The sequence below is a fragment of the Tyto alba genome, unplaced genomic scaffold (assembly GCF_018691265.1).
Source record: "Tyto alba isolate M040663 unplaced genomic scaffold, T.alba_DEE_v4.0 Super-Scaffold_46, whole genome shotgun sequence".
Taxonomy (NCBI): domain Eukaryota; kingdom Metazoa; phylum Chordata; class Aves; order Strigiformes; family Tytonidae; genus Tyto; species Tyto alba.
Window position 1 is genome coordinate 11,778,262 of NW_024881322.1, and position 12,966 is coordinate 11,791,227.

Consider the following 12,966-nt stretch of genomic DNA (forward strand, 5'->3'; position numbering starts at 1 on the left):
AGCACAATCAAGAAAGTGTGTGGAAGGAGTTATGACGTAGAATACGCCATAATCGTCAGTGTCTTTTCTTAGAGATACGTCTTTGATCTTGCTGCAAAACAGAATTGCATTAAAACTGCAACTTTTCTTATGTCTTCTCCCTTCTGTGCTGCTGTTTGTCTGTACCCTGAATCATACTAGCACGAGGCAGCCGCATTCCTCGGCCTAGTGTGAGTCAGGGCTGCAGTCGGGAGGCCAGCCGTGAAAGTAGCAGGGACACGAGCCCTGTCCGCTCGTTTCCACCCCTTGGTAAGTACTCAGAGCCCCTTGTTGTGCATGGCTGTCTTTGCCCTTCATTATTTGCACCTAACGAATCCATGCCTCCTTCATTTAGCTTGTAGCCGGCCACCATTATTTTCCCTTCCTTTGGCTCGCTCACCACTTACCTCGATGCAGAATTGTCCAATGTGTGAATGGGTTGCACACTTGAAAAATAAATGCTGTGTTAGTCTTACCCTAAATACCAAGTCTGGAAAGGTGTGTCATACGCGGTATCTTGATACTTTTTTTTTGAAAGGGCAATTCTGCTTTTGGGAAGTTTTTTGATATCATGTGTTTCTCCTTTTTATTAGAGCAGTCATTGCTTGAGGGCAGTTAGATAATCCATTTCTCCCTGACCAGCTGGAGCAAAGAATGCAGTGTGGCTGTCACCCTCTGCCTTTCCCTGCATCAACAGCTAGGGTCTGCTGTCATTCAAAATTGCTCCCTAGTTAATGAATCATTTTGGTGTATAAGAAGAACATCTGTTCCATTTTATGTCTCCTTAGCTATATTGTCATCACTGTATTATGTGAAAAAATAATAAAAATTTAAACTTTTTGCTATGAAAGCAAGTAAGTATGATGGTGCAGATATGGGACCAATCTGCTGAAGCAGAACCGTATGCTGAGGCTGTTCTCCATTTTCTAAAAATGAAGAGGGCAAGTAGTGAAGTCCTTATGCAAATAGATGAATAAAGTACATCTCTGAAGTTTATTTTTAATCTGTACGGAACAAGTGATAAATAATTAAAATAGCAGCTGTTGCTACATCAGGAAGAAGAGGAATTGAAAACTTTCAGCATTCACACATGCATAGCTATGTTCAGTCCTCATTTCTAGAGCTGCTAGAAGCAAAAGTTTTGTTTTCACTTGGTGTTTCAGCTTATTGGCCTGACACTTAAAAGATTTTGCAAGATTGTCAAGCTGTTTGCTTCTGAAATGTCAATAAGGCATAGGAACATTAGCTTCAGTTACTTCATGTTGTTGGTTAAGGATTGGAGAAGCTTCCCATCTCCGTATATCCTTGTCAAGGTTACTAAGAAATTGCTAGTAAATGTTGATAAAAATCTTTTTCCATATTGTGCTTTTTGGGGTTGTTTTTTTTTTACTGTTTGGTAGTACAGAGCTGCCTCTGTAGGCTTGTATCTGAAAATGATCTTTTTTGGTGTTACCTTCGTCTGAGTTAGCCTTCAGTATGTATCCCTCTTCTTTTCTTTGTTCAAGTGTAGCTTACAGCTAAGGACTTAGTAATACTAGCTGTTAAACATCGTCTGAAGATAGTAAATCTCTGTTTTCTGTCTCAAATTGAGGTACCCGACTGTACTCCGAACTAGCACTGGAAGTTTGTTGTGGTCTCTTAAGGCAGTATGCATCCCGTTATTGGGAAAGTACAGATTAATTGAATGAAAGCTATTTTGATAACTTGCACCCAGCAAGATCATGGAGCAGATCCTTCTGGAAAATATTTTAAGCCACATGGAAAATAAGGAGGTGATTGGTGGCAGGCAGCATGGCTACACTAAGGGCAAAGCATGCCTGACAAATTTGTTGGCCCTCTACAATGGGGTTATAGTGCTGGTGGATAGGGGGAGAGCAACTGTTGTCACCTACCTGGATTTGTGCAAAGCTTTTGACACTGTCCTGCACGACATCCTTGTCTCTAAATTGGAGAGACAGGGGTTTGATGGGTGGCCCAGTCAGGGGATGAGCAATTGGCTGGGTAACTGCACTCACAGAATTGCCGCCAGCAGCTCAGTGTCCGGGTGGAGAGCAGTGACGGGCAGCGTTCCTCAGGGGTCGGTGTTGGGACCGGCGCTGTTTAACATCGTTGTTGGTGACGTGGACAGTGGGATCGAGGGCACCGAGCTGTGTGGTGGGGGGACACACTGGAGGGCAGGGGTAGCATCCAGAGGGACCTGGGCAGGCTGGAGAGTGGGGGCTGTGTGAACCTCGTGGAGTTGAGCAAGGCCAAGTGCAAGGTCCTGCCCATGGGTTGGGGCAATCCCAAGCACAAATCCAGGCTGGGCGAGGGGTGGGCTGAGAGCAGCCCCGAGAAGAAGGACTTGGGGGTATTGGTGGGTGGAAAGTGCCTGTGAGCCTGCAACGTGCACTCACAGCCCAGAACCCACCCGTGCCCTGGGCTGCAGCCAGAGCAGGGGGGGCAGCAGGGCCAGGGAGGGGATTCTCCCCCTCTGCTCCGCTCTGGGGAGACCCCCCTGCAGTGCTGGGGCCAGCTCGGGGGCCCCCAACAGCAGAAGGACCCGGAGCTGCTCGAGCGGGGCCAGAGGAGGCCACGGAGATGCTGGGGGGGCTGGAGCAGCTCCCCTGGGGGGCCGGGCTGAGAGAGTTGGGGGGGTTCAGCCTGGAGAAGAGAAGGCTCCGGGGAGCCCTTCGAGCGGCCTCCCAGGGCTTAAAGGGGGGACAGGAGAGGTGGGGAGGGACTCTGGGTCAGGGGGTGGGGGGATAGAACAAGAGGTGACATTTTAAACTGAAAGATGGTAGATTTAGATGAGATGTAAGGCAGAAATTCTTCCCTGTGCGGGGGGTGAGGCGCTGGCCCAGGGTGCCCAGAGCAGCTGTGGCTGCCCCCTCCCTGGAAGGGTTCAAGGCCAGGTTGGACGGGGCTGGGAGCCCCCTGGGCTGGGGGAAGGGGGCCCTGCCCAGGGCAGGGGGGGGCACTGGGGGGGCTTTAAGGTCCCTCCCAACCCAAACTGTTCTATGATTCTGTGACATTTTATTTGAATGGTTTTGAATGTCAGTCAGTGTTTTGTTGGACCAGTTTTGTCTTATAGGATGGTATTAAATTCTATAAAAAATACTAAATTTAATATTTTTAAGGGTGGAAGTGGAAGAGGAAATAAGGCAACTTCAGCTCTGTGTTTGTAGCTAGAGACAGTTTTACATACAGTTGGAGGGAGGAATGTAATATGTATTGTATCTGATTCTCAGCACAAAAATTTTTGTTTACAAGCGCTAAGCCCTTTGGGGCATAAAATGACCCAAATACTACATAATTTTTTCTCTGTATACATTGGTATGAAGTGTTTATGTAATGTCACATCTCGCTATAAGGTTATAAACTGGGAAATAACAGGCACTCTTGAGAAGCAAGTGATTTGTAATTTATATGGAAGCGCCTATTTTTCTGTTACTTATAGTTAATATTAAATATCAGACTACTATTATTTCTATATTTTAGCTAAGAAATTATGTTACTTTGATAGCATTTTAAATCTTTGATTCTTCTTAAAAAATGAAACAACACAAGTAAATACTTGCACAGTTTCTGTAATTTGAGGGATACAAAGAATATTCTTGAAAATACGCTTTGGTGTGAGGTATTTTTGATCCAATATAGAGCTTCCTTTCACTGTCTTAAAAACATGTCCAGCATATTTCAAATGCATATGGGGGCAGGATTGTCTTGAATTATATGCCTAAAGTTTTAAATTTTTAATTTTCAGGGCTTGTTGATGGAAAGCAATAGAAGGGTTTATTCTGGTATAGTTTGGATTTAAAGCTTTATCAGCTTTGATGCCTGTGTTTTCACATCCCCTGTCCTGTCTCCTTTTCCATGCTGAGACATACTTTCTAAAAAAGCAAGTATTCCACGAAGCACTAGTTGTAAAATAAAATTCTGTAGCTAAAGAAATTCGTGCAGGTTTAATTTTAAATAAAATACATTGCTGTACCTTATGTAAGGAGTAGAGAGCTTTATATGGAAAATGTATGTTGTTTCCAGGATCTTTACAGGACTTACCATGATTTTCGAGTTCACTCAGCTTAAAATAGGTGTGCTTCCCCACATGTGATCTGGTCCGTGTCAGAGTTATTTGATTCAAATATGACTCTTAAATAGTTGGTATTAATCAGAGTAGAGAATGACTTATTTGATTCTTGGTTTCTATTTATATTACTTTCTGTATCCAAAAAGCATGAAGTACTTGCATTTACAGTTAGTTATTAAATCATAAGATTATATCTGGTGTTTATTTGACTGTGGATGGACATCTGAATTCAACTTGAAATTGTCAAAACCAGTTTCATTTACATGGCTGTAAAATTCTAACTGAACTGAAGAGGATGAATTGTTTAAAAACATACTGAATTTAAAATTACATGATTTAAGAAGGAAAATATTAACCATGGTGAGACAACTGTAAAATCTCTGAAAGACCATTTTTATAGAACTGCCGTAAGGAGGAAGGTGCTCTGTTTTATTCGGAAGTCCTCAAGGATCTTTGGTTCCCACTTCCCATAACTTTAAAGAATCTTAATGAGCTACAGTAACTAACATATATGTTTCAATTTCACATTTTATTCATTTAAAGAATACAAATGTGACGTATTTGCATTGAATTATTTTAAATTTTTAAATAAAATTGAATAATTTGTGCAGGACTCACTTTCTGCAGATAGTGTTTGGTACATGAGCTCAGGCTGTGACCAGAGCACCTGTAATTGAGTTAACTCTACTATAGAAGACCATTATCAGTGGAACTTTTTAGATATTTCTGAGGATGCTGTTTGTGTGTGTGTGCACGCATGTGTGTATGCATTTTTTTCTCCTTTGAACTTAAACATACTTGCTTTTAATCTGCTCTTAATATTTTCAATTAAAAAAAACTATGCATGAAATGTCCATTGTACATAAGCCAATATAATTCTAGATAATCAAAGAACTTACCTGAAGCTTTTTCCTTCTGTGTAATACCCAGTTTCTTGTGCTAACGCTGTATCTTTTTGATAAATATTCTCTTGTGCATCTAAGCAACTATTGCAGCACTTTGCTTCCAGCGTAATAGATAGGGTTTATATGATCCTGTTATTGCAGCTTCCAGACATCACTCCAGATCCACTGGTGCCCTCTACACTCCTGATGTTTATGGGGCTACAGGTGAAGGATGAGTACATTTTGCTGTCATCTGTGCAGTCATCCTGGATTTTTTTTTTTCCCCCATCCACTTGGTTATTCTTATAGTTCAGTTTTAAAAAACATTATTTATATTCATTTGAGTGTTGCGGTTTTAATAATCCGGACTGATGTATTTATTTTGCTAGATATCATCTCCACTCCCATCCTCCAATGTTAATCCTTTGCTTCCTTAACAACAATCATTTTTTTACTTGCAGAAGAACTTTTTTTTTAGTTTTCCATTTTTCAGTATTTGTAGAGCATTCTTTATGCATGTAGTTTTCTAATCAGCACTCTGAATAGCCTTACTATTGTATTTGCTTTCTTTTTAAATGAAAACAAAAACCCAAAATGAAGAAGACTTTAATTAAAAAAAAAAAAAAAGGAAGGTTCTTTCACTTAAAAGCATTGTTTTGGTTTTTTTTTTTACCCTGTGATATTGGAATAGAATTTTTATACATGACTCTGTTTTTTTACTTCATTTCTTACTTTTCACTGTACCAGTAAAGACTTCAGAGTGAAAATAACCAGTATTTTAGGCACTACATAATTCATTAGAGATGTTAAGCAAATACTTTTCTTCTGCTTGGGTTTTTTTAAGTGAGTGTGGTATTAATGTCCTATGCTACTATTCTGACTGAATTCTTTATATAAATTTTTGTTGTTGTTATAACAGGTACCGGCTTTGGAATTAGTCAGTCCAGTAGATTGTCATCATCAGTCAGTGCTATGCGAGTTCTGAACACTGGCTCTGACGTGGAAGAGGCAGTAGCAGATGCTTTGGTAAGAATCTCGCACTTATCTTGTGTAGAATACAGACTCTTAAAATGCTTGGTACCTATACATTAAAGTGTGTAAAAGAACTTGTCATTCGTTATTTTATTGGCTTTCCGGTGGGGAAAAAAGAGAGACTGAATTGCTAGAGCTGCAAAGTATTGGAATTTTTGTTCCCTGCAGAAGTCTGAACTTTTGAGAAATGTGCTCTTTTCCATGGTAGGCAGGAAATAGTCTTGGACTGTTCTGTTGGAGTGTGGCCCAAGGAGCCACTTGAGCAGACAGCACTGACCAGAGGCTTCCCACAACAGCCGGACAAACTTCTGGATAGGTTGAAGGCTTACCAGAGCTGGGAATGATGACAGCTTGTCGTGAGCCTGGGTTCTGTTTCAAGTTGTGAGATTGATACTAAAGAGATAAACTGATGGCTTGGCAGGCAGCATTTCATAAGTTAATTTTTTGTTTTCTTTTGTTGTCAAAATGTTACACTGAATTTAAACTGGTTATGGCATTCTCTTCCTTAACCTTCACTGTTCTTTAAGGGGGTGGGTTTGGCTTCTCTACTTCCCTGCCCCAGTTAGCCAAACTGAATGCATCATGTATTTTGCTATTGTGATGTTTACATCATCAAGCTGAAATCTTCAATTAATTGAAAATACTGTCGCTATGCATCAGATATGTTTTTATCAGGTATGGTATACTATTTGCATATCATTAAATATTTGTAAGTACCTGTTACCTAGTTATCAGAATGCTTTAAGGAACTTGTCATTACTCTGTTTTAATATAAAGATTGTTTGGAACATTAGTAAAAAACTTAAAAATTAGACTCTAAAATTTAATTATAGTCAGATATCACTGGATACAGAGAAAGAAAAATTTGAAGGAAAAATCTGAAGAACTCCTCCATGTACTTAGTCTGGCAATTTATTGATTTCTTGGTTAATACTATGTTCTTGGCAAGTCAGTTCAAAATTTGTATACCTTGACTGGCATAGAGATCAGGATATCTCTGAAATCTCACCTAAGAGGTCATGGTGAGATTGACTGTTTTTTCTTCTTTCCAATACTGTAAACTTGCTAAAGGTTTTCAGTGTTGCTGGGAAATGCTAGTTAGTAAACCGGAAATCAGTTTGGATTTTGGAACAGGGAGCAGTAGAAAAACAGTCCATGGAACATGAAATTTTTCTGGCTATAATTTGAAACCCTGTGCTATAGCTTTATCCACAGTAGTGCTACATGAAGAGTATCTTTCGTACTCTTAACACCTTCATAGCTTATTCAAATGTAGGTGGGCAGAGTATGCAGTAAGAACAGAAATTGAGGAGAAACTCATGCTTCCAGTGACTGCTCTTGAGGCTTGGGTGTGTGCTGCTTTGTTGAAGCCATAAAGTTTGTTCACAGAAACCGGCTTGTATTACCTGGACCAAAAATAGCATGATGCTTCTAGAAATGTTGAGGAAAATTAGTTTGTGTATTTTAGCTAGAATCCGTCATTACAAAGAAGGCTCGAGAACAGCAACACTTTAGTGTTGTAGTATTTGCATGCCTGGTTGCCTGCCATGCTCCAGATGTACATGTTGTCCTGTACAAATGGCTCCGTGCAGCTGGAAGTCTGGTTGTGAACACCCTTCTTGTTTTATCATAGACTGAACCACCCTCCCCCCGCCCCCCCCCCCAAAATGTTTTTAAAAGGTATAATGTAGAGTCCTGGCAGATGTAATACAAAAGCCAAAAATATTCTGGATTGTATTACTGTTTGTATGGTATGAAAAATACTTGACCAGTTATACTGCTCAAGCCAAATGGGCATCAGTCTTCTGGCTAAGATCTGGTTTGAATATAAGATGTATGAAATGCAGCAATATGGTGATCTCTATTTATTTTTATAATTTTTTTCTGTAGTACAGTCCTTGGCATTTCAGATTCTGTTTCTTTTTAAAAACATATTTTTTTTTACTTATGGTGAACCTTTTCAAAAATGCTCACGTCTTTGTGTTTTTCCCTTCCTTTATTCTCTTACACGTGTATGTGTGCGTGTTCTGCTGACAGTAAGCTTGCTTGTCATGTGATATATTGACTGGTTTATATTGCAATATCTTTGAAGTTATTCCACAGTCAAAAATGAGAACCATGTGCAAATGGTAATAATAATTAAGGGGAAACCAATCACTTATACTGCCGTTTCTTTGAGTATGTAATGAAACCAAATTTTTAATTACTAGCTTCAACTCCAAAATTTGAATAGCAAAGTTATTTTGCAGGGGTGTGTGTTTTTAGGATAAATAGCATATTTTTTTTCCATCTGATCTTTGGCATGTTGTGTTTTGTTTTGTTGGCTTGCTTTTGTTTTTAGGGGCTTTGGGGTCTTGCATTATGTAATTAATTTTTTGGTAGGACATTGATTGCTGTAATAATTGTTGTAATGGCAAAATTTAGATACTGAAATTAAGTTCAAGACAGAAATGGAGAAGTTGAATGGAAAATAAAGTGTAAATTAAGGTTTCATACTTAAATAGCAATTGACTTCATGTGTTAAGTCTTCATGCTCAAATACCACGCATAAGACACAAAGGTTTTGCCAGGGAAGTCTTTGTGACCAACCTGTAGATGATGTGTGTTATTTCTCTGGGAATGGAAGCTTAGCAAACTACTTCTTGGCAATGCATGATATGCTAATCAGATAGAGAGCTAAAAACAAAATTTACAGTAAGACTATGTGTTTTCCAGTGGCAGGTAGTTTAATAGTCACAATGCTGCTATGCCTTACCTTCCTGTTCTCAATTTCTGTTTCTTTTCAATAATTTACTGCTAACAGCTCTTAGGAGACATACGGACTAAGGTATAGAAACTATTTTCCTTCTTCAATAGTTTAGTATTTTGCTATTAACATGCTTGATACAAAGTAAGTTAATATGACAGTATATGTAGGTTTATACCTGATTTTTATATATAAAGCTGTTAAAGTGAAATAACTAATTTCAATACAGTCTTTATGTCACCCTATCATGCAGCTTTATGGATTTTTACAAGTAAACCTTAAGTTGAATGTTTTATGAAACATATGTCTTCTCTGCATTTGCTTTGCTTTTGTATTTGGAATACTCCGTAAGCCATGCCTCTTTAAAATATTGTTATTAACTTGGTTTGACCTACTGAACAGTTGGAGCCATTTGTCCCTGCAGGGAGTAGGGGTCACACCAATTACTTGAACTGTTGGTCTTTGTAGTGATTACGGGTATGTATATTGTCTCTTTGAAAATCATTCTAACGTGGGGTGTTTCTGTACAACAGAAGAAGCCTGTGCGAAGAAGATATGAGTCCTATGGGATGTACTCGGATGATGATGCCAACAGTGATGCATCAAGTGCCTGTTCAGAAAGGTCTTACAGCTCTAGGAACGGAAGCATACCAACGTATATGAGACAGACGGAAGATGTGGCTGAAGTCCTAAATCGCTGTGCCAGCTCCAACTGGTCAGAGAGAAAGGAAGGCCTTCTGGGCCTGCAAAACCTACTGAAGAACCAGAGAACTTTGAGGTATGAAGACATGTTAATAGAAAAACATTTTATTTCAGAGTTGGAGAGGCAAACGAAGTAGGAAAGGAGGCTGATGTTCTAAAGAATACAGGAAGTTGGGCAGAGGGAAGGCAGGGTGTGTGAGATGAAGATGGGGAAAGGAATGAGGAAGCTGTTGTCACTTTGGCCACTAGAGCATAGGATCTGTTTAAAACCTCACTTTAAGATACAGAATTTAAGATCAAGAGAATTTGTGCAATACAAAAGATTTGTAAAGTGTTTGCATCTAGTATCAGTGGAAGGCCCTTATTTTTATTTTATTTATTGGGTGTTTATTCAGAAGAAACTATTTATTACTAGCTACTAAGAATACCTTTCTCATTATCTGCTCTGTTAAAATACTTGGGAATGGTATAATATATGAATTAGTTTAAAGATACTTCTGGGTTGAGAGTCTCATTTTAGACAGAACCTATTATATTTTTATCCATGTCTTAAACAAGATGCTTTTCTGTACTTCATTTACTGGATTATTCAATTCAATATTTACAGTTGATTTCACTGATTGCTGTGCATTAGTGTTCCCTTAGTACTTGCAGACGAGTTGACTAATGTCTTGTCATTTTGACAGTCGTGTTGAGTTGAAAAGGTTGTGTGAAATCTTCACAAGAATGTTTGCTGATCCTCACAGTAAGGTATGTTTAGGTTTTTCTTACTTTCAGTAAATGTTTGAAAACATTTATTAATAGGCAGCCAGTTGTGGTAAAATGTCAGTAATACTTGCACATGTAAAACTTGGACAAACTGAATTGTATAAACAGTTAATGGTATCAGATTTCAATTGATTTAATTTGCAATTTTGAACAAGATCATTTTCCACCTTTTTTGCAGGATAAATGAGATAAAGTAAATGTTAGTTTCATCTAAAATGCATTGAAGTAGTTCAACAGTTTGTGCTCAAAATTTGTAAGTATTTTTAAGAAGTTGTGTTGTTTACAGAAGCCACTTCAACATGAGCAATGGTTTTCTTTCAGTTAGAAACAAAGGTCTCTGTTGCAGTAATTTAAGTCATAAAGAAAGTCGTCTGACTAAATTGTACATGACGAGTCCGATGAGCTATACCAAATGTGTGCTTATTTTCTGTTATCATAGTTAATGATGTCTTCCTCAAATTTCATAGATGCAGCTGGCAGTTGAGCCTGTTGAATAATTTTTACGTCACTGTTAGTATTCAATATGTAAGGTGGAGACTATACTACAGTGTAAAAGAAAATGCAATGTTTTATTCAATTCTATTAGGGAAAAACCCAGTATGGATGATTTAGTAAGGAGAATAATTCTTCTGTGACCATTGAAATCTTTTTAACTGGTTTACTTCACTTGATAGCGGTTTTACAGTTTTGGTGGGAGGTAGGTTACTGGTACAGCTTCATAAATGCAGTAATTTCATATAGCAAAAGTCTGCAGGTAAGTAAGGAGATGAATAAAGTTATAATGGTATCATGTAAAAAACATGTAACTTCCTATTTCGTTTGGGTTATAGGCTTGTTTAGAAGAAACCTTACCTTTTATATTGAGTATAACGTGTCTTGACAGGTTAACTTAGTATTTGTCTGTCCTCATTTTTCCTTCTGGAAGATGAGACTTAGCTGCTGTTTGTGACACTGTGTATTTTGGAAGAAACTTGCATTGCACACAGCAACTTGATCTTAAAGTTGCTCACATGCTGAAGAAATCCAGAAGAAAAGACTAAAGCCAAGCAGTTACAGAGAAACTGAAGAAAACTTTCCATAAAAAGAACAGTTAGGTCAGAGGAGAGGAAAGAAGATTCAGTGTCGAAATATTACTGTTTTTTAAATTAAGTAATGATAAAATTGTGAACAGCAGCTTGTTTTCATTTTGCTGATGCTTGTGTTAATTAATATTGCAGCTATGCATATATATCAGAACTACCCTGGAGATTTTTTTGTGGTGGGGGAGCCAGGGAAGGATAATGAAAATGTTCCAAAATTTAGTTTTATGTGTTAGAAAAACGTTTTATCTTTTCTTTAAGCCTTTCGGAATGTTACATTTAGTTATTCTAGTTGATAATTTTGTTTTGTTCTGTCATCAAATAATGTTGCCTTGATTCCAAACATTTTGCCTGTGTTACAGCACAAGTGGTACACCTGTTCCAATCACTGAAACCCTGCCTGTTTTTTTGGTGTTTGAAAACTATTAATAGTTACCAATATATTATCAGGAAGATCCTTTTAATTATTAAGAGTTTATGAGCTCTGAGTTTTTTATCACACACACATGGCTACACAAATCTCATCTTAGACTCTTCTCGAGTGTCTGTAGGAATTATTCTGTCATCACTTTTGTGTGGTTTTGTTTGGTTTGTTGGTTTTGTTTGTTTGGTTTTTTTTTTAAAGGTTTACTTTAACATGATAGCTGGATGTAGGGAATTGCTTAGAAAAAAGAGTAATACCATTTGGAGGAGAAAATGGGAGAATCATTTGAAGGAAATGCCAAGTGCTTACTGTTAAAATACATTGGGTATCCCAGTAAAATTACTAAATTTATCATACGAGTTTTAAAATACCTTTTTTGTTTTATTTTGTTTTATATTCCATACAGGAACTTTGTATTGATGGCCACTAATTTGTGTGTTTTTATCTTTTTCCCTTTTTTGTTGTTTTGTTTTGTTTTTGTTTTTGTTTCGTTTTGCATGCTGTCCCCTGTGTTGGAACTCTCTTTAGAGAGTAAGTTGGTTCAATATTTGTTGGAAGCCTAACCTTACTTGCATGAATCTGCAATTAACCCTTTTTCTCTTTTTCTTCCCCAAAGAGTTCATGCAGTGTCAAGCCTTTTGCAATCATAAAATGCTATATAGAATTATGTAAACTGTGTGGTAAAGTTTCGAGATGTGCTTTATCTACTAATTAACTGACATTGTTTGGTTATGCATTCCTGCTTTATATTGTGGTGGTTGGCACATCTGAAATAATTCACTTCGAAGGGAGATCGCTTATAATTATTTTCGTATCTGTTTAGTTTTTCCACTAGCAAATTATTAAAACTTCAACTTTAGATGCTTGGTTTCAGAATTTTAATTTACATCATAAAAACGGCAACTGCAAAAAATTGCAGTACCCACATACATTTTTCAACATACAGTTGGTTGAGTTCCATTTTCCATTCCAAATCCATCCTTTACCTTAAATGCTCTTACAGCCTTCTTAAATTTTTCATGCTTTGGCCTAAGACAAAACGGTATGGTTTGTATTTTTTTTTTAAATACAACAAAATGATTCAACTTGAGTTTTCTGCAGACATCCACTGTGGTAAACCGAAAATTTTTAGGTAAACCTAAAACAAAGCTTGAAAACAAAACTGAGTCTTCAGTTATATGTGTTTTTAACAGCTAAAACATTGGCACAGGATCTTTAGAATACTTTTGCCGTCGTGATTCATA

General features: G+C 37.8%; 1 protein-coding gene across 32 annotated transcripts in view; it reads left to right on the forward strand.

Moving 5' to 3' along the window:
- The window catches only part of CLASP2 (cytoplasmic linker associated protein 2), a 152,943-nt gene that overhangs the window by 111,184 nt on the left and 28,793 nt on the right, over positions 1-12,966 (forward strand). For 8 of the 32 annotated variants that reach the window (XM_032997384.2, XM_032997386.2, XM_032997388.2 and 5 more), the window contains 7 exons: positions 181-288; positions 5,134-5,196; positions 5,891-5,997; positions 8,807-8,830; positions 9,283-9,527; positions 10,138-10,201; positions 12,251-12,253. In XM_032997384.2, coding sequence (XP_032853275.2) covers positions 181-288; positions 5,134-5,196; positions 5,891-5,997; positions 8,807-8,830; positions 9,283-9,527; positions 10,138-10,201; positions 12,251-12,253 — 614 coding nt within the window. The remainder of the gene's footprint in view (positions 1-180; positions 289-5,133; positions 5,197-5,890; positions 5,998-8,806; positions 8,831-9,282; positions 9,528-10,137; positions 10,202-12,250; positions 12,254-12,966) is intronic. The other 24 variants (XM_032997398.2, XM_032997404.2, XM_032997399.2 and 21 more) reach the window with 10 other exon arrangements.